This window comes from Lotus japonicus, chromosome 3 (assembly GCF_012489685.1).
Source record: "Lotus japonicus ecotype B-129 chromosome 3, LjGifu_v1.2".
Lineage (NCBI taxonomy): Eukaryota > Viridiplantae > Streptophyta > Magnoliopsida > Fabales > Fabaceae > Lotus > Lotus japonicus.
The window spans coordinates 78,607,887-78,631,805 of NC_080043.1; the positions used below are offsets into that span (position 1 = coordinate 78,607,887).

General features: G+C 37.2%; 3 protein-coding genes and 1 long non-coding RNA gene across 4 annotated transcripts; 2 read left to right on the plus strand and 2 right to left on the minus strand.

Moving 5' to 3' along the window:
• Nucleotides 1-1,210: 1,210 nt before the first annotated feature.
• LOC130742723 (uncharacterized) lies at nucleotides 1,211-2,861 on the plus strand. The gene is made up of 4 exons (XR_009021253.1): nucleotides 1,211-1,340; nucleotides 1,701-1,788; nucleotides 1,927-2,337; nucleotides 2,424-2,861. It is a non-coding gene; the product is annotated as an uncharacterized LOC130742723 (long non-coding RNA).
• A 6,877-nt stretch (nucleotides 2,862-9,738) lies between these two features.
• LOC130746184 (sufE-like protein 1, chloroplastic/mitochondrial) lies at nucleotides 9,739-11,190 on the minus strand. The gene has a single exon (XM_057598735.1). It carries the CDS (start codon nucleotides 11,089-11,091, stop codon nucleotides 10,015-10,017), a length of 1,077 nt encoding a protein of 358 aa, XP_057454718.1. The 5' UTR covers nucleotides 11,092-11,190; the 3' UTR covers nucleotides 9,739-10,014.
• A 1,601-nt stretch (nucleotides 11,191-12,791) lies between these two features.
• On the minus strand, nucleotides 12,792-15,651 carry LOC130744779 (GDSL esterase/lipase At5g42170-like). The gene is made up of 5 exons (XM_057596935.1): nucleotides 15,393-15,651; nucleotides 15,109-15,239; nucleotides 13,434-13,661; nucleotides 13,086-13,344; nucleotides 12,792-12,973 (listed from the first exon to the last, which is right to left on the minus strand). The coding sequence occupies exons 1-5, from the start codon at nucleotides 15,649-15,651 to the stop codon at nucleotides 12,792-12,794; spliced, it is 1,059 nt and encodes a 352-aa protein (XP_057452918.1).
• Nucleotides 15,652-22,185: 6,534 nt separating this feature from the next.
• LOC130744780 (uncharacterized) lies at nucleotides 22,186-22,897 on the plus strand. Its single transcript, XM_057596936.1, has 2 exons — nucleotides 22,186-22,537; nucleotides 22,611-22,897. Exons 1-2 carry the CDS (start codon nucleotides 22,186-22,188, stop codon nucleotides 22,895-22,897), a joined length of 639 nt encoding a protein of 212 aa, XP_057452919.1.
• The last annotated feature ends 1,022 nt before the right edge of the window (nucleotides 22,898-23,919 follow it).

Below are 23,919 nucleotides of genomic sequence, written 5' to 3' on the forward strand. Positions count from 1 at the left end.
ACCTTCTAGGTTTATTTCAAACAAAGAGAAGCTATGCAAAGTTGGCGATGGTACATTTCCAACCCTTAAACGTTACCTGACATTGAAGAGTTCTCTTTTGCTGAGGACACACCTTCCATTCCTAGACGTATGACATTCTAGGTTTATTTCAAACAAAGAAAAGCTATGCAAAGTTGGCGATGGTACATTTCCAACCCTTAAACGTTACCTGACATTGAAGAGTTCTCTTTTGCTGAGGACACACCTTCCATTCCTAGACGTATGACATTCTAGGTTTATTTCAAACAAAGAAAAGCTATGCAAAGTTGGCGAGATACATTTCCAACCCTTACACGTTACCTGACATTGCAGAGTTCTCTTCTGCCGATGACACACCTTCCATTCCTAGACGTATGACCTTCTAGGTTTATTTCAAACAAAGAGAAGCTATGCAAAGTTGGCGATGGTACATTTCCAACCCTTAAACGTTACCTGACATTGAAGAGCTCTCTTTTGCTGAGGACACACCTTCCATTCCTACACGTATGACCTTCTAGGTTTAATTCAAACAAAGAGAAGCAATGCAAAGTTGGCGAGATACATTTCCGATGGTACATTTCCAACCCTTAAACGTTACCTGACATTGAAGAGTTCTCTTTTGCTGAGGACACACCTTCCATTCCTAGACGTATGACCTTCTAGGTTTATTTCAAACAAAGAGAAGCTATGCAAAGTTGGCGAGATACATTTCCGATGGTACATTTCCAACCCTTAAACGTTACCTGACATTGAAGAGTTCTCTTTTGCTAAGGACACACCTTCCATTCCTAAATGGAGGACCTTCTAGGTTTATTTAAATCAAACACAGTTATGCAAGGTTGGCAAGATACATACCATTGGCACGAGGGAGCATCCGGAAACGTTAGCAGACATGGAAGACTTCTATTTTCTTCTAGGTTTATTTAAATCAAATAGAAGTTATGTTAGGTTTACATCCAAACTTTTTCTTCAATATGGCATTCAGCTTTTATAATGTTACCAGTTAATATTTTAATTTTTTAAAAAGGAAAAATTTAAGGCATGTATAATATTTTAATTTTTAAGAATTCTTTACAACATAATTAATCTTCTAATAATATTTTATTTTGAGTTTAATTATTAAACTTTCTGGGCCACTCATTTGGGCCAGGCCGCTGCACATCCAAGCAACCGGGTCGGCTGTGCTCAAACCATAACCCACTTAACCACCATTCATCAGCACCATCAAGAGGCCATTGTTACTCTATCGTTGCCTAACCCTACTCTCAGTTGGTTTTCTGGAGAATACCCACAATTTGTGCCGTCATCTTCGTCTTCATCGGGTAAGAAACCCACAATCTCATCTCCTTTCCAATCTATAAACTTCCCCATCATTTTAAACGCAATACTGTTTCCTTCTTTTACTAGATTTAAGTACTGTCACTGTTGTACAAGGATTCAAGTAGTAGGCTTTATTAAATTTGTAATCTGGATACTAGTGGTCCCTCCCATGTTTGATATCTTATTTTCTATTTCCATTTAGGCTTTATGTTTCGGGTGATGTTTTGACCCATGCATGTTGTTTACTTACTTTTTGAGGAGGCTGCAGTCCCTCTCATGTTCTCTTTCCTTCTATGCAATTTGTCTTCCAGCACAAAAATGTGGTTCAGTTAAAAATTTTATTTTATGTCGTTTCTGTGCAGAACTCAACTAGTCATGGGAACTCCAAAAACAGTAGCAGAAGACACCTACTTTCAGAAGGGATTTGGAATGTACTTCAGACCAGATCAGGTAAATACAAGATTTATCCTCTTATAATACCTCAGTATATACAAACGCTACCAACGCAACATATTTCTCTATCTTTGACATTTACTCCATTAAAATCGACTAGAACTTCATTTAACTGTGGTCACCTTTAAAATGTAGGACTTTATCTACATTAGCAAAAGGTTTTACTCACATTGGGAGCATGTTATTGCTGATCGTGACATTTTAGCTGTAGATCCAAACGGAAATTCTAGGCAATTGAAAGTAGGATTAAAGGACGGCAGGCCTGCTTTTACCGCTGGAGTCGAAGAGTTAGCTGAATTTTACTCGCTGGAGGGAAGAACTTTGGTTCACTTTAAGTATGAGCAACCACTAACTTTCAACATGCGCATATTTCGCGACAACCAATATGGACCTGAGATTAAGTACCCCGGTGAGCCTCCGATTATCAACCTTGTCTCTGATTTGGACTCTGAACCAGAGGCCGAGGCTCAAGTCTTACATAATGAACAGGCAACCTAATGGGAAAAGGTTGTAACTAGTCGGATTGTTGATGGTAGAGGACCTTTGGTAAGTTCTTCTCAACAGTTACATATTTGGTGAATTCAGTTTTTTTGTTTGCTTACTAATTATTTTTGTAAACAACATTGTTGCAGCATTTACCTGCAACTGTAACAGCTAGACTCCGCCAAAATGGAATGACAAAGGTACATGTGAAGGTCATGCACACAAAATTAAATGCTGATTGTGAAATTCGCCCCACACCAAGAAGCAAGAATGAAGCCTATTTGATGAGTGGTTGGTATGGCTTGTGCAAGGACTTAAAGCTGGCTGTTGGGAACAAACTCAAGTTTACTTTTCATGCAACTCAGCTTCAATTGCTCATGCGTGTAGTGAGCGGCAATTAGAAATCATTATGTTTAGCTTCTTCTTTTATGTATGGTTACCTTGTTAAGTACTATCCCAGACTTGTTTTGAGACTTCAATGTATCAGATATTGTCACCCTTGTTGTCACCTTTTCAATTTCAGTATTTTTATGCAATTCTGGATATCATTTCTTTGATGCAACCGTGGATGTGGATTTTTTTCGGTTCTTATTGTGTCCAGGATTAAAACAGGCTTTTATCGCTTACCACCATTAACAAGAATCATGTGGGGCACAATCATGTCCTCAGATAACAACTTAACAAATCATCTTCTCAAAAATCATCTTCTCACGAAATCATGGTCAATCATGTTCAGAAATCAACTTCAAAAATCATCCTCACACAAACATGCTAAAAGGGGGCTAAAAGGGGGTACTACAAGGGGTGTAAGACCTGAACCCTATTACAAAAGGAGATAAGGCGCAATTACAATCATCTTCTAACTCAAAATATGTAGCAATCTCTTTTCCCATGGCTCTTCCCACTTATGTACTTATGTACATGTTCATTTCTGAAACACTCCTCCAAACATGCTGGCCAAGCCAACATTTGACTTTCTACACAAACATGCACCACAATTCCCATTGTTTGCACCACAATTCCAAACATGCTATCCAAGCCACCATTCCCACTGTTTGCACCACAATTATGGGGAAATTAACATATCTCTCCCTATGGGGCAATTCGTCGAACAGGTAACATGCATCCCATCTACCTTTTCGAAATTTCCAACCTTCCTTTTTTCCACACCATCACACCTTTCCCTGTCAAGGCTCTATCACGCGTAACCGTTTTACTCTCAACGAACACCCAAATCCAGATGCCCAAGTGCTCCTGCAAAATAAGACACAAAATAAGAACAAACTAAAACGGGTCAAAAAACCCAGAGCAAACCATGAACCATTACAGATGAATTCATGGAGGTAACAACTTATAGCAGCACAAAAGAGAAACGGATGAGCGAGAGAGAGAGAGACGAGGAGTGAGACACAGATGAGAGAGAGAGACGAGTGAGAGAGACGACTGAAAGTGCTTACGTCACAAATACGGGTGGTACCCAGGGGTGCATTTGCAAATGTTTAAAAATATGTCACCAACATCCACCTTCACCTGATTGCCAAGTCAAAGGTACAACATCTTCACCACACCCTTATAAAATTTAAAAATGGACGGTCTAGATGCTTGGTCCATCGATGGACCACTAAAAAATCAGCCCACCCTAGTGGCCACCTTGATGGAGGACTCAAATGGAAAAGAGGCTAAAAGTGGTACTCTCCATTTTCTTCCCACCTCTCATATTAGGTCATGGTCCCAATCTTTTCTCTCATACTAAACTAAGCAACTTTTCTAACTCTCATCTGATTGTCACTTCTTAAACTCACTTATAACATTTTTTGTTCTTATAAGTGATTTTGGGAAGTAATTATCATTACAGATAGTTAGAAGAGTTTTGTTCGGTATGTGAGAGTGATGATTTGTGTGATTCATGACTTTGTTGAGGTTTTCTCAAATTGAGAGAAGAAAGTGGGATAATATATAATTTTTATCCACTTTTCCGGTTTATCCACTACCCTTATGCTTTAGATTTGTCATATGCTAAGCATTAATCATAGTGTGCAAATACAAGGGGAAGGGGAGACTTTGTGGTAAGAAAGGGTGAGAAATGAGGGTAGCGTCTGATTTGGTGAGCTTGAAGGTTGTGACGGTGCCAAAGTCTACAAGTCTTGGCGAATGAGGGGCATGCTTGTCCTACTTAGCCAGTTTCCTGATCATTTTAACTGGTCTGGCCGATCAATTTTTTAGCGTTTGGGTTTTTTTGACCATTGTCCCCTCTTTTTCTTTTCTTTTTTCCATTGGCCCCTTTTTTTGTTTTTGGCTAGTTTAATTGGGTCAATTTTTTCAAATAGATCCGTTTGAATCATTTTTTTACCAAGCTCCCACCATTTGCTTTTTCTCTATTCCGACGTATTCACTATTATAGTCATTCTATTTTAAAAACCAAATTTCCTCATATAGAATGATATTTTTCAAAATCCAAATCGTATCCATCACAACCACCACCCAAGTGGTATAGGCCCCAAATCATTAATAGTAAATATGGTAAAACTTGGCTATGGAAAATCGTTGTAGTAAGAGACAATTTACTTCTGCGATTTCTGATTTTTGTGAGACATATTATGGGTGGATACTCTTGGTGTGTGCTTCAGATATTTCTAACTCTTTATGCTGAGACTGACAATCCCCCCGATTCTCGATCGTTCCATGATTGACTAAACCGAACCCTTCACCTAGCCACGTGCATAAGGAACAGACGATGTTCCAACATCCTCAACAGGAAACTAACAACATTATGATGTCCCCACCCTTATCCAGATCCCAAAACCCGAGGCTTTCCCTTATGACATCACATCATCTGATTGGCATCAACCAAGGTGAGGGCTTAGAGCATAAAAGTACAATAAATAGTACACTAGCCTTCCTTTCTTTGTGGAATCAAGCCCTGTTAGAGGATGTGACGACTCACATCAAAGGTTGCACCAAGAACTCAAGACAATCGTGTGCGCACAACCTTAGTCTATATAAAAGACGTCATAGAAGAACGAGAGGTAAACACTATTCCCTCCTTTTCTAACCCTCAACCCATGTCAACTTCTTTCTATCCATTCGTAGGTTCCCCTTCTGGGCGCTGCTCATGGCAGAATCCAGCTAGGTGCCACTCGAACCCTCAATGTTCTCGAAAAATCTTTGTTCTCCATTTAATCAACACTCCCTTAGTGGTTTTATTGGACTCGTCCGAACAAACCTCATCATTTTTATGTTAGTTTCTATTGAAATTAGAGACTATTGTGAAGGATGTAGTCCATGTTGAGATAGGTTTGGAACTAATGACAAGGGTGCTAGTTTGAAAATTACTTTTTTGTTAAAATTTATCTGAGAACTAATCTTAAGACAAAATAAGTGGTCCATGTCGAGATAGGTTTGGAACTAATGTCAAGGGTGGTAGTTTGAGAATTACTTTTTTTGTGAAAATTTATCTGAGAACTAATTTAAAGACGAAATCAGTGGTCCATGTCGAGATAGGTTTGGAAAACTAATGTCAAGGGTGGTAGTTTGAGAATTACATTTTTTTGTGAAAATTTATATCAGAACTAATCTAAAGACGAAATCAAGATAAGTGTGAAGTTGGTGGTATAGTTTAAAATACGATAACATCAACTTAGCATTTCTGTTTTCTATAATATTCATTTTCTCCTCACTTAAGTAATTAATATTATCTTGTAACCAAATTCAACATTTTAACACCATCGCTCTCGGTATATACAAGACATGTTATTTTGCTATGGGACAAGTAGAGATTAAGATCAATATTCAAGATTTTATTTATCCATTTTCTTTTATCTTTATAACATTGTCTTCCAACCTGCTCTCATTTCATCATTTGTTGAAAGGCTTTTATTTTCCTTTTCTAAATATTTTTCTTTTAATAAAATTGCAAGCCTCATGCAAATTGAAATTGAAAAAAATTGTATTGTAAAACTTCAAGAATGAATGCACAATTAGATATATGGGAATTTGCTAGAATAAAGAAAATGTTATTTCTTCCAAATAAGTTTTGAAAATTAAATGAACAAAGGAGACAACCACTTTGTCAATATCTACTCGCACCTTGCTGTGTATATGTGTATGTGAAAGTTGAGACTAATGAAGGGGAAATCAAATGCATTATTATAAAAAGTAAAAGAGATAAACAAGATACTGAGCAATCAAATCAAAGGTTATGGATCACTCAACAATTATTTTTACTGTGTGCTGAAGACACTACTCTCATTGTCGTACCACTAGACTACAAATGTATTGTGTCATTGTGTGTGTGTAATATTAATATGAATAGCATCTTGGGCATTTACTTCCTTTCATTTACAAGCTCGTACACTTGATTGTAATGTAAATTGCATCCAAAATTAAGATGGGCAGAAGCCAAATTGAAAGGAGATAAGAAGAGATATACATGTTGATACAAAACAGAGTCAAATATAGTAGATCATTTAAAGAGCAGCATGTTTATAAAGGTTTTTCTGATAAGTTAATCATGGACATCAAACAGCTAAGTTCTTCAATAGATGTTCCTTTCAAAATGCAACCAGAATAAGTATAGAAAATAACACCCAAAACAATAATGACTTGCAGTCAATGGACTCAAGGTGAGGAGGAAGGAACCTTCCCAAAGCTCAGAAAGCGAGCACACCGGATAGACTGCAGCCTGTAAATATAAGTAATAAAATTGAAGCCCATATGCAGTTCATGTGCAAAATTAAGAAGGCTACGGCAAAAGATGCTCAGATGGCCATCATGCTGATTTAAGTAAAGCATGTGATAGTCTAGAATGTGATTTTCTCAATCTATGTTTTCAGGCTTTTGGGTTTGATCCTTAATGAGTCCAAATAGTTATAAGATGTGTTACTTTGAGGTTAAATGAGTTCAAAGTCAATGGAGCTCTCGGCAAGAAGAAACCCCCCAAAGGGGTCTTCAGTCTTCACAAAGGGACAAGGGAACCCATTGTGCCCTTATTTCTTTATCTTGGCAGCAGATGCTGTCATATTTGCTGGTTTCAGGCTACAAATCTTGTATTGAATTATTTAGAAGAATTCCTATTTTTACTCACTTAAAGTTTGTAGATAATATTATCAAAATAATTAAGAAATGTGTAACTTTGGGATCAAATGGGTTCATACTCATAGTAGATGGATACTCCGCAAGAAAATACTCTCCTAAAGTTGTCCAAGATTATAGAGGACCTTCTTGCTGACCCAAACTCCCGGTCCTCTTATACATGGGAGCATCCGAGCATGGGAGGCCGCTGTTCTTTCCAGACTAACTCTCATTGGAAAATTTCACAACATACCTAAAGGGGCATTCATGGGTCTACATCACTTATAAAAAACTAGTCAGTAGCAACCACCAATAAGTACTGGGCGGGAACGAAAGGATTGGTTACTAGTTATGTGGCAGCATGTGATATGTGCCAATGACAGAAATACCACCCCACATAGTCTGCAGATTGATTCAAACTCTACCAATTCCGGAGGTGATTTGGGAGGAATCGAGCATGGATTTCATAACAGGCCATCTGAAGTCAAAAGGTACAGTGTTGTGCTAGTGGTGGTGGATCGAATACTGAATATGGTCATTTTCTTCAGCTAAAACATCCCTATTTAGCAAAGAGAGTAGCTGAATTATTTCTAAAGTGCATAGTGCAACTACATGGGGTACCCAACTCAATTGTCATTGATAGAGATCCGCTTCCGATGAGCCATTTTTGGAAGAAACTTTCTAGGATGCAGGGAACTGTCCTAAGAATGAGCACTGCATCATCCAGAAACTAATGGCCAGTCAGAGATTCTAAACTAGTGACCAATTAGAAACACATTTGCAATGTTTTTCGTCAGAGCTACCAAAAGATTGGTCTTCATGGATAACTTGGGCTGAATATTGGTATAACACCAAATACTATCAGGTTTTTAACCCTTTTGAGGTAGCTTTTGGCAGGAAACCCCAAACGTTCTCAAGCTTGTGCAAGGTGAAACCATGGTAGAGGCAGTTGCTCAACGGTTATTGGACAGAGATGAGGTCCTCAGGAAACTCAAATACAATTTACCCAGAGCACAAAATTACATGTGCGAAATGGATAGTAGGAACAGGAGGGACTCGTAGTTCAATGTTGGGGATTAGGTAAATTTGAAGGTGATAGGAAAAAATCCATCTCTAAGAATGTATATCAAACGCTGACACCAAATATTTTTGGGCCTTTACAAATACTAGCCAAGGTTGGAACAGTTGCATATTGGTAGAAATTCCAAGAGGTTTCCAAGGTTGGAACAGTTGCATATTGGTAGAAATTCCAAGACGTTTCCAAGATCCACCCTGTGTTTCATATATCCCAGCTGAAAGTCTTTTAAGGGGGGATAATACCTTCCAATATCAAAGATTCTCTTTTGAAGGAGCAAGTAGGGAGGGAGGGAGAGAGAGAGAGAGGTTAGTACCTAAAACTCCTCAGCCTGAATTCACCATTACATGATAATGTAAACTCAACAAATAAAAGACTTGTCAAAGCAATAGATGATAATAGAACAAATTGCACTTACTTCCTCTCGTTTGAATTTCACCAGATTGATTCCCGTGGTTTAATTTTTTCCACTGACATATAGACCGCCTGCACAAATTTTATACAATTCTGTACAGGTGTAATTAACAATATCAAGGGAGGTCAATGTAATATGTGGAAAACCAAAGGGAGATTTTTTTAAAGGTTTCATAAACTAATGTAATTTACTCATGATAGTATGCCATAATCTGTTCAATGCAACTTTATCACAGCTGGGAACTTTTTTTCTCCCCCTGTCAATTTTCTCATAAAATTTTCCAGCATTGCTGTAATAAATGCTAAATATCTAGTAAGTTAGTGATACAATTTCTCACTGGCACAGCAAGATAATAACATATCAATCAACCAGAGTTTAACATTTCATTCTAAAATCTATAATGTATAATGCTCCAATTTCCAAATGTTAAAAAAACAAACTGTGGCTAAAATTTCAAAATACTATCCATTTATTCATGGATAAGAAGAACATAATATTAAGAGAAAATCAAATTATAAGCACTACAACTTTGCACCTACCAAGATGGGAAAACGAGACTTAACCGAAAGAAAACCACAAAGTTTTACTCACCCTCCCCCCTATTTCTCACACCCACAACACATTTACATCCTTTTTTGATATGTAACAAAGGGGCTAAATGCCCAAAAATACTAACTCTATGGTTTTCTTTTTATTTCTAATTATAAGTTTGTAAATGATAATAGACAATGGGGGAATCACACATTGTGACAATCTAGCATCTTTTTTGTGCTTTTTTACCAACAAGAGAACTCTAACTCATAATCACATAACAACTGTGACAGCTAGGACCTCTATTCAATGATAAATAAGCCTTGACACAGAAAGTAAAATGACCAATACAAAGTTACATTCACTCAAATCATGCTTAGCAGCCTCACCTCAGCTGCCAGAAGTCTGGATTTATATATTTGAATTGTATAACTTTACACAAACCCTTAAATCATTGAAAAACCCATAAGCATCAAATTATCCATCACTGTTTTGACATAAAATGCTATGGTTAACCAAAACAAGTATTCTAATTTCCAACAGATAAGTATGGTTTGGTTCAATATAAGCAAAATGAACACATCCTCAAAACCAATAGGGCCAAAGGAGAAAATTTTGACCTCTCTTCCTGCATAGTTCATTTTCATCCTTAACTGACTTCAGAAGGTGTCTTCGCCACAATTGACAAGGCATGCAATCCAGACTGCAACTCCTCTTGCAGCAGGCTATATATGAGCCTGTGCCTCTTAACTAAACTCTTCCCTTCAAACTCTGCAGACACCACTTTAAGGTTGAAATGTGTCTCCCCATCACTCCCTCTAACACCCGCATGCCCCGCGTGCTGATACGATACATCTTCAACTTGCAACTCAACAGGATTAAGCTCCTTCTCCATCTTCTCCTTGATCCTCCTCCCTCTACCACCCAATTCACCACCATCTGAATTGGGTAATGATGGTGATGATGAAGGTGAAGATGATGGAGTCTCTGAATTATCAATTTCAGAACTGTGCCCCCCACTTGAATTCTCAACAAAACTATCATCCTTCACCTCAGAATTTCCAGGTGAGTTCAATTCAGCACCCTTTTCATCTTCAACATAGAGCATAAGCGCCTTCTTCTGCATCAACCTGAGCATATTCAAAAACCCATTATTCCTAGAAGGGGTCAAACTCTGCTGCAACCCAAGAAGCACCGCGAAGTCCGGCGTGACCCGAATAACCTCCTGAACGGGTCGACCCGACAATCCCTGAACGAGCAACGCAGCGAGCCCCTTGGTGAGGACAGAATCAGAATCAGCTTCATACACAACATTCTTCTCCTGATCAAGGTAAGCACGGACCCAGACCTGGGAAACGCAACCTTCAACCTTGTTCTCCTTGCTCTTGAACTGGGAATCGAGGGGTTTGAGATTCTTCCCGTAGAATAGGAGCTGCTCGTACTTGGCTTTGGGTTCCTGCACCGATTGGAAGAGCTTCACGATTTCTTGGAGCTTCGGAGGAAGCTCTTCAATGGGTTGCAGGGAAGTGGGTGATGATGGTGATGGTGATGATGATGATGCTGATGGTTTGGTTGGAATTCGCTGGAAGGTGATGGGTTTGATGGAGAAGATGGATTTTGTGAGGAACGTTGAGGTTTTGAAGAGTGGGGTTTTGTCGTAGAGGGAAACTGGGATTCGGGTTGCCACCAATCGGAATGAACACGAGCAAATCGAACTTGTGGACATGGTTGCAAGTATCGCAGTTTCAACAACTGCGACTGTAACAGAGAGAGAGAGAGAGAACAACGTTGGTTTCTTCACTGTTTTTTTTCGTGGAGTTTAATGATAGGTAGCCCAAAACAATTCTTAACTTGGTCCATATAGTGAAAGCCCATTGCTCTCACTTTCTGATGAAATGATGTTTTTTAGTTTTACTTGGTAATTACGGATCACTTCTCCCTAAAAAATTGCGTGTCATCGCCAATGTAAAACACTATATTGGTGGATGATTTTTAAATATTTCTGCAAGTGACATATGGTTTTGAAGGAATGCTCTAACCCGTGGTTCGGTGATTGTAATTGTAGTCGAACTCACCCATACTTTTCTTTCATTAAAAAAATGAAATGGTGTGTTTGAAAAAATAATATTAGCATATTTTAAAATTCTTAGCAATTTTTTTAGATCCATAGTTGATTTCAGTAAAAAAAAATTGATTTACTGAGGGGTAGCTCAGTTGGCAACACGAGCTGAGTGTGTGGGAAGAGCTTTTGGGTTCGATCACGACACAATACACTTTATGAGAGGAATTAGGAGCCTTAACTGTGACTAAATTCCGAATCTGACGACATCAATTAACAATATCATAGAGGTTGAAAAAAAAACCTTTCTAGATTTTTACTTTCAAGAGAGAAATAAAATTGCAGGAAAATCTGATATTCTAGAAAAGGTGTTTGGAACAATAGATTTCCATAGCACTGTGTGAAAATATGTCCCTAGAAAAGGTATTGGAATCATCAACGAAAAAATTGGATGAATATAAAAAAGGGTAAAATCAATTATGAAACACCTCATGGTGGTTTTAGACGGCCAGTAAATTTTGTCGCAGGAGATATGCTAACAACATTCTTCTGGACGCTCTCTCAAACACACATTTTATAATTGGTTAAAATTCATCTGACCTCATTAAATTAGTGGATCCATTTCCAAAGTGGTGGGAGGCTATTGGTCTTAATGATAATTGAAGAAAAACCACAAAGTATAGCTGGACTTCAATTTCTCAACTGCTACCGAAAGCAAAAAAAAGAGAACAAAGACTCAGATAGTAAATAAATGTGCACATCAAAGATAGTAAATAAATGTTTAATTGTTCTGAATAGAGTGTAAATGGAATGTAGAACATATTAGTTTAATCATATTCAATATGGAGGAGATAAATATATCTTGTTTTCTGGAAATTGCATTCCAAAGTGGTGGGATCCATGTGTATTTTAACTAGTCATAAAATGAGTGTTTAAGAGAGTATCCTAAAGAAAGTGTTGCTAGCATTTCTCTTATAACAGTAAAAAATCACTACAAATGTGAGTGTCTAATAGTGAATTATACTGCTATTATTTTCACCATTCTTTTTCGTTTTTCAGCTGAACAAAATGCGATTATTGAATCTTAAATATCACACTAAGTAGTTACGGTAAATTTGTTATTTATCATTGGATGCAACCTGCTTAGGCTTTTCATATATAAGTTCATTGACAAAAAAAAAACTTTTATCTTTGATAAATTTGCCATAGGGGAACAGCTCCAAAGTCACAATTGAGTCTAAGCACAGAACGGACAACTAGAAGAACGTTCTGTTTTCCTCATTGAGGTTACAAAGCAATATTAATCATTATTTTGAAACGAAAAGTTTCATCATTGTGGTACAAAATTTAAAGGAAAAGACATTGCTTCAAATATTCTTTGTTGGCAATATAGAAGAGACCATAAGCTGATAAGCTCTTTGAGTCGGATGACCAGCATCCCAGAAAACGTATGTTGAAGCATTTGGACATAACACACACAGTGAGTTACATAGCACTGCAACTTCAAGTGTCCCACTCCCACAACACCCGTTTGCTACGTTTTTAAACCCTGAAATTGTTAAAAAGTAACATATATTAAACAACAATTTTCAGTTTTATAATCTATTTGCAGTTTTGCACTAATATTTAAAGTAACATGGTATTTAAAAAATAAAAATGACCTGCATTTGAAGGATTCTCAATGAGGTCAAGCAGAGGAGTATAGACATCAATGAACCTAACGTCGAAATTGGGAAGGCTGGTTTTCAAAGAAGAAACCTCTTTTGCTAACTTGTCATTGAATATCTTTGCTTCTCCATTAATAATCTCAGAACACTGCCTTGAAGGCCCACCAAATAGAGTTCTAAGTCCGGGCAAGCATCCCAAGGGCAGTGTGCTTAGAACCCAAACATGTCGCGCTCCATGTTGATGATATAGATTCTTCACAATGTAATCAATGATGATGATTTAAGGTCAATTACAAAGCCAAAAATGAATTGATGAAATCAACACAACAAAAACTCACAAACCTTGAGGAAATTTGAAGCCGACACAACTAAGGTATCTGCATAGTTAGGGAAGAACTTTATTCTACTTGCTACAAGAGAATAGGTAAGGGCAATGTCATTGTTGCCTGATGATAAGAGGTACAAGCCATTGGAAGTAATGTTAGACGCTCTTTTTGCTCCAACAAGCGCAGTCAATTTTGTCTTGTAGTTTTGGAACATTTCCAATTGGGCGGATAGTGGTAAAACTCCCTGATAAGTAGAACAATACATATTATAAGAAAGGCTTAATCCAGTTTTTGGTCCCTATCCTTTGTCATAAATATGACTTTAGTCCCTCGCCGGAGTAAAGGTGGGGATTGGTCCCCAGTTTTTGGCAAAATAATTGGCTTTGGTCCTTCCGACCGGTTGGGTCAACGCCGGAGCTCCGCCAGCTGACGTGGCCCTTGCCACGTCAATTAATGAGCCACGCTGGATTTTTTTTCTTTTTTCATTAAAATTCTAAAAATAAAAAACCATAATTAAAAGTTAAAACCCTTAAATCTCTTCTTCTTAATTAATCATTCACCTAATTAAATCATTCATTTATTTAAAATAAAATAAATCAAAGTAGTAATGAATTTTCAATTTTGCTGCATCGTTGTCCCCAATTCCCCCTTTTCCATTTCCTTCCCTTCATAGCAACGCCAACCACCGCCATTATTGGTGGTTTCACTCAACGAGCAACCCTTAATTCCTTCATTCATTGATTATCATTCCCTTTCTTCTTCGATCTGCTTCCATTCCCTTTCTTCTCCACCCACAAACCCATTTTCTCTTCAACACCCAGACCTCTTCTCTTCTCCACTCACAAAACCCATTTTCTCCAAACTCATCACCGTCATCCTCTTCTCTTCGTCTATCAGGGTCTCTCCGAACCCAAAAAACCCCCCAAGTCTTCGATCAACTCTCTGCCACCACCACACCAAGATCTATGTCCAGAGTTTTGGGTTTGGTTTCTGAGTTTCCTGGCTTCATTCAATGGTTTTTGGGTTCAATTGCTTTTGATTGCTAGGGAGAGATGCTATGTGTTTAAGTCATGAGGATCTCTGTTTTTGGGTTCAATTGCTTTGATTTCTGGGTTGGATTGTTTCTGGGTTCTCATAGATGTTTATGGGATCTCTGTTTTTGTGGGGGTGGTTTGACAGTGTCGTAACATGATGATGGGTTGAAGATGATGGGTTGTAGACCAGATCTGGGTTTTTCTTTGCAAGTATGAATTCGGTTTTTTTATAATGATGATGGATTGAAGATGATGTTGATAATGATGAAGAAAATGCAATGAATGAAGATGATGTTGTTAGCTAATTTAATTATTAATTAGTGTGTCTTAAATTTATTTTAATTTAATGAAAAAAGAAAAAAAAATCCAGCGAGGCTCATTAATTGACGTGGCAAGAGCCACATCAGCTGGCGGAGCTCCGGTGTTGACTCAACCGGTCGGAAGGACCAAAGCCAACTATTTTGCCAAAAACTGGGGACCAATCCCCACCTTTGCTCCGGCGAGGGACTAAAGCCATATTTATGACAAAGGATAGGGACCAAAAACTGGATTAAGCCTATAAGAAATGATGGAGTAGCAGTAGCACTTATAAATATAAATTTGAGAGGGACCAGACATTATATATATAGTAAATATTGAAGTATAGTACATATATACCTGGGCCTTAGCTGTGAGATCGTCATTCCCAGAGCCACCTGAAGCAAAACATACCCCAGTGTGAAGTTCTTCATTGCTTATGTTTCGGGACAGAAATGCTGGCAATGTTTCTTTGATCCCCAGAGCTTCCGCTAAAATGTTCACATTCAATAACAGTTTCTATATTAATCATGGTATCGGCAACAAAGGGAGAATCATATAGTCCAAACTACATATATAAAAAACTATCAAAAAAAGAAAAGAAAGGAATGTTTATGCATTTGACAAATGACAATTAGAGTTACCTATAAAATCTGAGAGAACTTTTCCATCACCGAATCTTCCTGTAGGTGTTTCTCCTGGGAAATTTTTTCCATAAGGTGGAAAATTGCATTTAGTGGCTGTTTGAAGGAAGTTGTTATTTCCGGTATCAAGGATTGAGTCTCCAAATGCAAACAATGCTGGATATAATCTATTAGCAGTTGCTGCTGCTATGGGAAATCTACTGGTGAAGAAAATTAAAACAATAGTCACTAATCTCTCCCACAATAGGTACTGATCCATTTTCTCTATGTTAATTTTCTGGCAATGTAGTCCAAGTATTTATAGATTCCAACTTTGTTCCCAGCCATTACTTGAAATGGTTGTATACATTGTAGATATTTCAAAAAAATTAAAAATGTTATTAATGCATTTTTTTTAATTTAACCTTTCTTAATTAGAAATTTTTAATGGTTCATGAAATTTTTAAGTTCCAAATATCCAACATTACAATCTCAACGTGTTACTATTTGGTATATTTAGGAGTTATAAATTTTTAGTCAATTGACATGAGTTTAGCATTTGGTATTAATTGGAAGCTATAAATTTGTAATTAATTTTTTTTTGAAACAAATTTTTAATTAATTGACATAAATGGTTATAAAGTTTTAATCTAACCGATTGCTTTATATTGTGATTGTTATTATAGCATTTAATTTTTATCAAAAGAGAATCCTTGATATTCTGGTGAAAAAAATTCTTTGATACTGTGGCTTTTTTTGGTGGCTGCTTACACATAAAAGACCCTTTTAATTTGATTAATAGCTGGAAAATTGTGATCATAATCTGTAGTTTATAACCGGCACAGAGAAAACAATTAATAAAAATCAGTTCTGCTGCGATCTTTAGAAGATTTTGAACTCATATATATTAGATAACAGCTCATTTTGCGATTTGAAGCAATTTTAGTAAGTTCAGGCCAATTACCAACCCCTGGACCAAGAGGCACAGAATGAGCTTCAATGTGCTAGTTTTATTATTATATGAGGCATTTCAAATTATGATTGTTAATTTGTTATGGTCTTTCCGAAGAAGGAAAAAGAATGATAGAGTGTTGATGATTACTTATATTTGCAGGAACTTAAAAAAAAAGATTACTTAAATAGTTTGTGTTTCTTTTTTGTCAAAAAATAGTTTGTTAGAAGCAAAGACTAAATGAATAGCATGAGAGTGTTCGCGTAAACTTATGTAGAGATAAAACATCTATTGCTTCGTGCACGCATGTCCTCAAGAGGTAACCCTACATTTATATTGTTTGTACTTTGAAACATGAACTCACAACTTTATCTGATAAAAGAAATTCTTATTCTGGTGCGGTACCCGTCTGCATGATTCCCTTTAGTAGTACTTTGTTCAAAATTAGTAATGAATAAACAATATTTTGTGATATGTGCAATCAAATTATGTAAAATGCATCACCATGTTGTGAATATTTTCGACTCGAACATGATTACTCTCATGGGGAATACGCGTAAGCACGAATTTTTTGTGTGTCAAATGCAATAAGAGTATATTAAATTTATTACAATTAATTTTAAATGCAGTACAATGTTATAAATTGTTTCGCTTTTATATAAATCATTTATTACCATTTTTGCACACAAAAAATCATTTATCACGATTTTCAATTTTGATTATTTATATCCTTTATAAAACAAACTCTTAGATAAATTTTTAAGTCAAAAGCAAACTTTCGAAAAGATCACGTCACGTCCTTGAAAACGGCAGACTTCGAGCCAACATATCAGGCGTAAGCAGTAGAAAGCACAATATAACCTATTTTCAACACTACTCATCCCCGCCTCATCCTCACTCCTCCATTTCTTCCCCCGACAGTGGCAGAGCTTCTTAGTGTAGCCCTCCTCTAATTTTAGGAAAATCTTACAATATGGGTAGCATAAAAATATTTTGTAATTTTAGTTAGATATATGTTATATATGGTGCATCCAAGATTTAAACTTAGCAGCATCCTAGTGGAAAGTCCGAATGGAGATATACCTGATGTCCAGGGTTCGAATCCTTCTAGCACCCTTTGGGCATTATATTATATTTTTCAACTTTGGGCCTCTTAAAAAAAACTGTTTTGACCATATTTTAGCCTTTTTTTGATGGAATACTTCATATTAAATTTGTTAACCGTAGCCTTTAATAGTTGTTTATTCTATTGTTCTCTAAATATTAAATTGATACTTCATCTACATTGTATCAATATGATATATTTATGGAGTTAAAAAATGATATATTTATTATAAAAAATTAATAACCAAGTAAAAGAATAATTTTTATTCCAGAGAAAGGTTTTTGATAGTTAAAAAAATGTAATGTAATTTAAAAGTAAATAATTGATTGAGAATCCAAAAATTGAAAAAGAATATAAAACAAACTTTCAAGATTATTGATATCATTTATACTAAATTTATAACAGGTATATAAATTTATTTAATCTTTACTTTTTTTGTAAGTATATGCGTGTTGCTAATAAATATATTTTAATTATTCAATGAAATCTTCCCAAATATATACTCCAAGCTCCGCCACTGTCCACCGATGTCCATTTGCTTCACCCTCATTTTTCCCTTCACTCACCCCGCCTAGGCGCCTATACCTCATTTACATTTCCTCCTTTGTATCTCCACACCTATCCTACTACCTCATCGTCCACCTTCCTGCATCACTTCCTCTGTTCTACCCCCTTGACCTCCCTTGTATCTCCAACCTTCAATTTTGTTACTATTTCAGCAAATTATCTTCCACTTCCCCTTTAATTTTCTCGTTGTTCTCATCGTCGTCTTCTCCAGGTATATTCATTTTTAAGTTTACATTTTTCTTATGCAAAGCTCTTGAATTTTTTAATGTTCTTCCAAAGTTTTGTGAGATTTTGTGGCAGTTAATGATGTTTTTATGTTTTTCGTCGCTTCTCTTTTATTTTTTATTTTAGAGAAATTTGGTGAGATTTTGTGTGTAGTTGTTGAATTATAACCTATTAAGTATTAAGCATGGATTCTAATATAACACATGACAAAAAATAACACGAACACCACGGCATAGTTAAAAATTAAAATCTAAAAAGTAGGACACCGAGACAAGACTTATGTATATTAAAAATAATTTTGTTTTCAAAAATACAGGAATAGAGCATAGAAAAAAATAGGGTTCAAAGTTCAAACAAATTAGTAAAAATTGTTTTCCTCTTATAACAAAAAAACTAGTAAAAATCACAGAAACACAATACTCATGGGAAAAAACAACAACACACTCCCAAGAACACAAAACTCACATATGAATCATGCTTTGCGCATTTTTCTTTTTTGGGCTTTGGAGCCGCAGGGATGGGAATAGTCCAGGCCGTTCGTAGGGGCCTATGGCCTAGCCTACCACATGCCCAGGCCAGGCCAGGCCAAATTGGTAAATAGGCAAGGCTTAGACTTTTTGAAAAGCCTATTTAGTTTAAAAGGCTATAAGCCTTATAGACTAGCCTATTTAAGTAAAAAGATTAGTATTTTCCTGGTACATTGTAAATATGATTAGTATAAATATATTTTACAATTAATGATGTATATATATTAGAAATTTATCATAATATCTTGATATTATATACTCATTGACATGTTTATATATTTAAGCAAATTGACTTATATAATGACTCACAATTATAAGTCTATTTAGAAATAGATATATAGCACATTTAAATATCTTAATATGAAGTGTGATTTTATATTGGCTCTCCGACTCTAAGAAACCAACATAATCTCTCGTTTAGTTTCATCTCTACCTAATATCTTATAATATTATGAGTCTGATTGTTGAAAAAATTATTTTAGTATAATTTAACCCGTTAGTTTATAAGTTTGATAGCTTTTGTACAAATAAGTTTGTTAGCAAACGTAAAACTCTTGTTGTGAAACGGACCTTTAAATAGGCTACCAGGCCAGGCCAGACTTTCGAGAAGGCCAGGCCAGACTCGAAAAAAAGTCTTTGGCAGGCCACAGGCCAGGCTCAGGTCGTAAGATTTTTAAACAGGCTAGGCCTATTTACGTAAAGTCTACCTAGGCCCAGCATATTCTCACCCTTATTTGGAGGTCTAACCATAAACAGGTATGGGATAATTGTTCAAGCTTTCTTCGTGTCGTGTACTAGTTAGGTTCAAGCCAATATTTTTTTATTTGAATACTTTCAACATCATGTAAGTGAATCAATCCCCGTGTTTTGCTTCATGTACAACATAACAATAACAACATCTACATACACCATTTTTTCTTTCTAGTTCTTTCTTCCTATCACATCACATGACAAATCACATCTATTACTTTTCTCTCTTCTCTTTATATCTTTAATGTTTGGATGCAAAGATGAAAATGAAAAGATGAAATATGAGAGGAAAGAATATAAGAGGAATGAATATAAGCGGAAAATAAAGTGATTTTGGAGTTGTTTGAATTGATAGAAAAGGAAGAGAGAATTAAAGGAAAAGTATGAGTAATATATAAATTATTCATATAAGTAGTAATTATTTAGTATGTAAATTAACTTATAGAAAAAAAATATGAATAATGCGAAAAAAAAAATAATTACGAAAAAGGGGTGAAAAAAATGGAATTTACAGGAATGGTGTGTTTTTGGCAAGCGTGGCAAGGAGGTGGGATCCGCTCCACCTAACGCGAATCCCAAACGTGCCATTCGCCCCACATGACACGAATGCAAGCCATTTCTTTCCGTCAGAGATTCCCTTCATTCCCAATGAGGAATCTGAATCTGTTGGCATTTATTACATACGCCCCAAAGCAGGCGCAGTCATGTCAGGTGAAACATGATGGCTGACCGGAGACATGCAGCAGCCATGTCATTGGTTACGCGCTAGACGAGGCGGTGGCACGTGCATTGGATTCGCGTGGTCTGACGCGTATGTAGTATCCAACGCTTTAAATTGAGCGAATGCTATGTAGTGTCCAACGCTTTAAATTGAGCGAATGCTCTGAGTGGGGGGACAGAAATGACATGACCGGCACGGGGGAACAAGAATGATGCATGGCATGCGCGTGATATGGGGCGAATTATTAAAAAATGAAATCGCCTCAAATCAACCGAATTGTTTAATAAAAAAACACTATATTACACACACTGCGAAGTCATTATGCTCACACTAAAAAAACAAAGTTACAATCGAAAAAAATATGGTTGATCTCATTTTGAATTTCAAAAGATGAACCAAGTAATTGCTTGTGTGTATTACAATGGTAGATATTATGAGGGCAGTGAAGGTATGACATTTGAAGGCTCGAAGAAGATGATGCGTTTGAAACGCAACATCACATTCAACAACTTGAAAAAGTTAATTCATGAGAAGTTGAAGCTTGGAAGTAACCAAGTTATTTCCTCTGTGGGCTTTAGGTATTTGTCCTCATCTGATCCAGTTCAGTATACAGGTCTCGTGATAGTGGATACTGATGATGTGGGGATCATGATGGATATATTTACTCAGCAGTGTGGCCACCAGTCAGTGGTGACCATGTTGGAGCTTTATGTTCAAATTGATGAGGCAGGAAGTTCATCAGTACCTGTTTCAACAAATCCTACAACCACTCATCCGACATTGACAGACGAGGGCGTCACACAAGTGGAGATCCATGAAGTTGAACCAGAGAGTGTTCATATGGGTCCCACAGTTAATTTGGATGATGATGATGATCTCCACCATCACCTAATTGACAATCCTGACATCATATATTCAGAACCAGAGGGAAGCGAAGATGAAAGAAGGCTTCAAGATTCCGATGGAGACTCATCGGACTCAGACCAAGAGGGTGGACAGCATACGACATATGATCTCCCTGTTAATTCTCAAGTGCAAGGTATGTTCAACCAACTTATCCTATAAATTACTGAATAATTTAATTGTGCATGTACTAATTTTTTTTTTATGTCCAACTATCCCAAACACCACACCATTTTGGGATTCTGCTCCACACTACTCATATATCAATTGGGATCATCCAGATCAGGAGACTGATTTTTTTCCTGGTACCGATGAGGGTGGATCGTGGGAGTTAGGTGATGATTTGTATGTTGGTTTACGTTTTGAGAGCAAGGAAGATGCCAAGATGGGCCTTAAGTATTATTGTTTCAAACACCATCAAACCTATAAGATGCTCGAATCCAAAACAACTTATTTTACTGCCAATTGTCCCAATCATTTGGATGGATGCCTTTGGAGGATGAGAGCACGCATGGACAAAAATATCGATAAGTGGGTTATATCTAGGTGGGTCGGCCCTCATACGTGCGTCAATCCGATGAGATCGTAGGACCACACCAAGATGACTTCCGATGTCATATGCTCTTACATATTGGGTATGATTAATTGTTGTCATGTATATGATTTCCTTGCTCTTAAAGGAATATTAACTTATAATATCGTTAATATGTTACAGGCATGGTATGTGGTCGGCCATCTGTCCCCATTGCAGCCATACAGGAGAGAATCAGCGGGGAACTTAACTACCAAGTGTCATACATGAAAGCATGGTTAGCGAAGCAAAGGGCACTTGCGAAGGAGTTTGGCAATTGGGAAGAATCTTACACAGAGCTCCCAGGATGGCTTGGTTATATGAGTTCATTTTCCCCAGGATCCTACTACTACATTTACACAGATGCTTATATCGGTGCGGATGGTTTTGTTGATGGTATTGTTGACTTGGTTATATGAGTTCATTCCCCAAATTCCGTCGAGTGTTCTGGACTTTCAAACAGTGTTGCGAAGCTTTCAACTATTGTCAGCCGATGATCCAGATAGATGGAACTTTTATGTATGGAAAGTATAAAGGAACGTTGTTGATTGCCACTACTCAGGACGGAAACTCTAACATTTTACCGATAGCTTTTGCAATAGTGGAGAGTGAAAGTACGAGTTCATGGGGTTGGTTTTTGCGTCTGATAAGGCAACATGTTACTCAGAAACAAGGTATATGTTTGATATCAAACAGACATGCAGGCATCAAGGCCGCGGTAAGGGATGCGAGAAATGGGTGGCAGCCTCCAAATGCGCATCATGTGTATTGCATCCGCCACATTGCTAGCAACTTCAACCATAGGTTTAAGAATGCAAAGCTTAAACAAGAGCTGGTTATGATGGGTATTTGTTTGAACTCAATTATAGGAGTTTTTTTTTTTATAAATAGAAATACTGACATTTGTCACTTGTGTAGGTTACGAGCCATGTTTGTACCTTTTTGAACGGAGGTTGGCCAAGTTTCGACAGACTAGCCCAGCTATCCAGGCATGGATTGATGGAATCAGTAGGGAGAAATGGAGCCTTGCTTGTGACATCGATGGTGGTAGATTCGGCCACATGACAACCAACCTTGCAGAATCTGTTAATAAAGTGTTTAAGGGCGCTAGGAACATGCCGATCACTGCACTTGTCAAATGCACATATGCCCGTCTTGTAGATTACTTTGTTCAAAGAGGCATTGCTGCAAGTGATCAACTGTAGGCCCGCCAGGTATACTGCCACAAGGAAATCTTTGAGGGGGCCAACATCAGGAAATCTCGTCCAGACCCAAAACTGGATGAGTTGTACACAACCACCGATCTTCACACGTGAGATTTTGCTTGCATTACACATTTCCTTATATAGATGGGCAAGTACCGCAGAACCCCAACTATATTTTCCAGCTTCATGAAAATTCCTCAAAAAAGGAAGATATCTCAGAGGAACATGCGACCCGCTATGGTCAGGTAAGAGAAAACCTCCAAGCATGCGCATGATGTATGCACGTGCATAACATGCCAAATCCTGAGGATTGTCAATGAAGTCTACCACATTGTTAAAATTCTCATTTATCCACTTCATTTTCAACGCACCTCCTCTAATAGCATCTGCTGGGGGTCTCTTTCCTAATCATTCTTTAACGATGACAGGCCAATTGCAAGAGGTGGGACCTGTGACAACGTCACCATCAATCTTCAAGCCCAACTGAATTGCAATATCTTGAAGAGTTATGGTGCATTCTCCGAACGGGAGGTGGAAAGTGTGCGGCTCGGGACGCCACCTTTCAATGAACGCTGAAATCAAGGGAGGGTCTGGATAAACATCTTAGACTAGCGCACAGTGGTAAAAACCTGCAGCTTCAAGGTGACCTTTGATTGCGTTGGGAACGCTGCGTATGAGTCTCTCTTGCACAACTCGTGAATCACGTGATCGTCGAACTTTGAGAATTTTATTTGTTTGTCCATTCCAGACTTTATCTGAAATGTGTGATCCTTTCTCAGTAAGATACAACAAACTAGTATTTGTGGGCCCAGGATTGATCGCCAATTCTTCTGCCATTGAAATTTTACAGAAGCTTGTAATAGGATCAACAACTTTGCAACTATGGAAGAAACTAAGTCAAGTGAATTTATGAAGGTTTGGAGAAGAAATGAAGTGAAATAAGTAGGTTTGGAGAAGAAGGAGAGTGAAATGAAAGGGTTGGGGCGAATTTACTTCTGGCGGTCCTTTTATAAGGGTTTAAA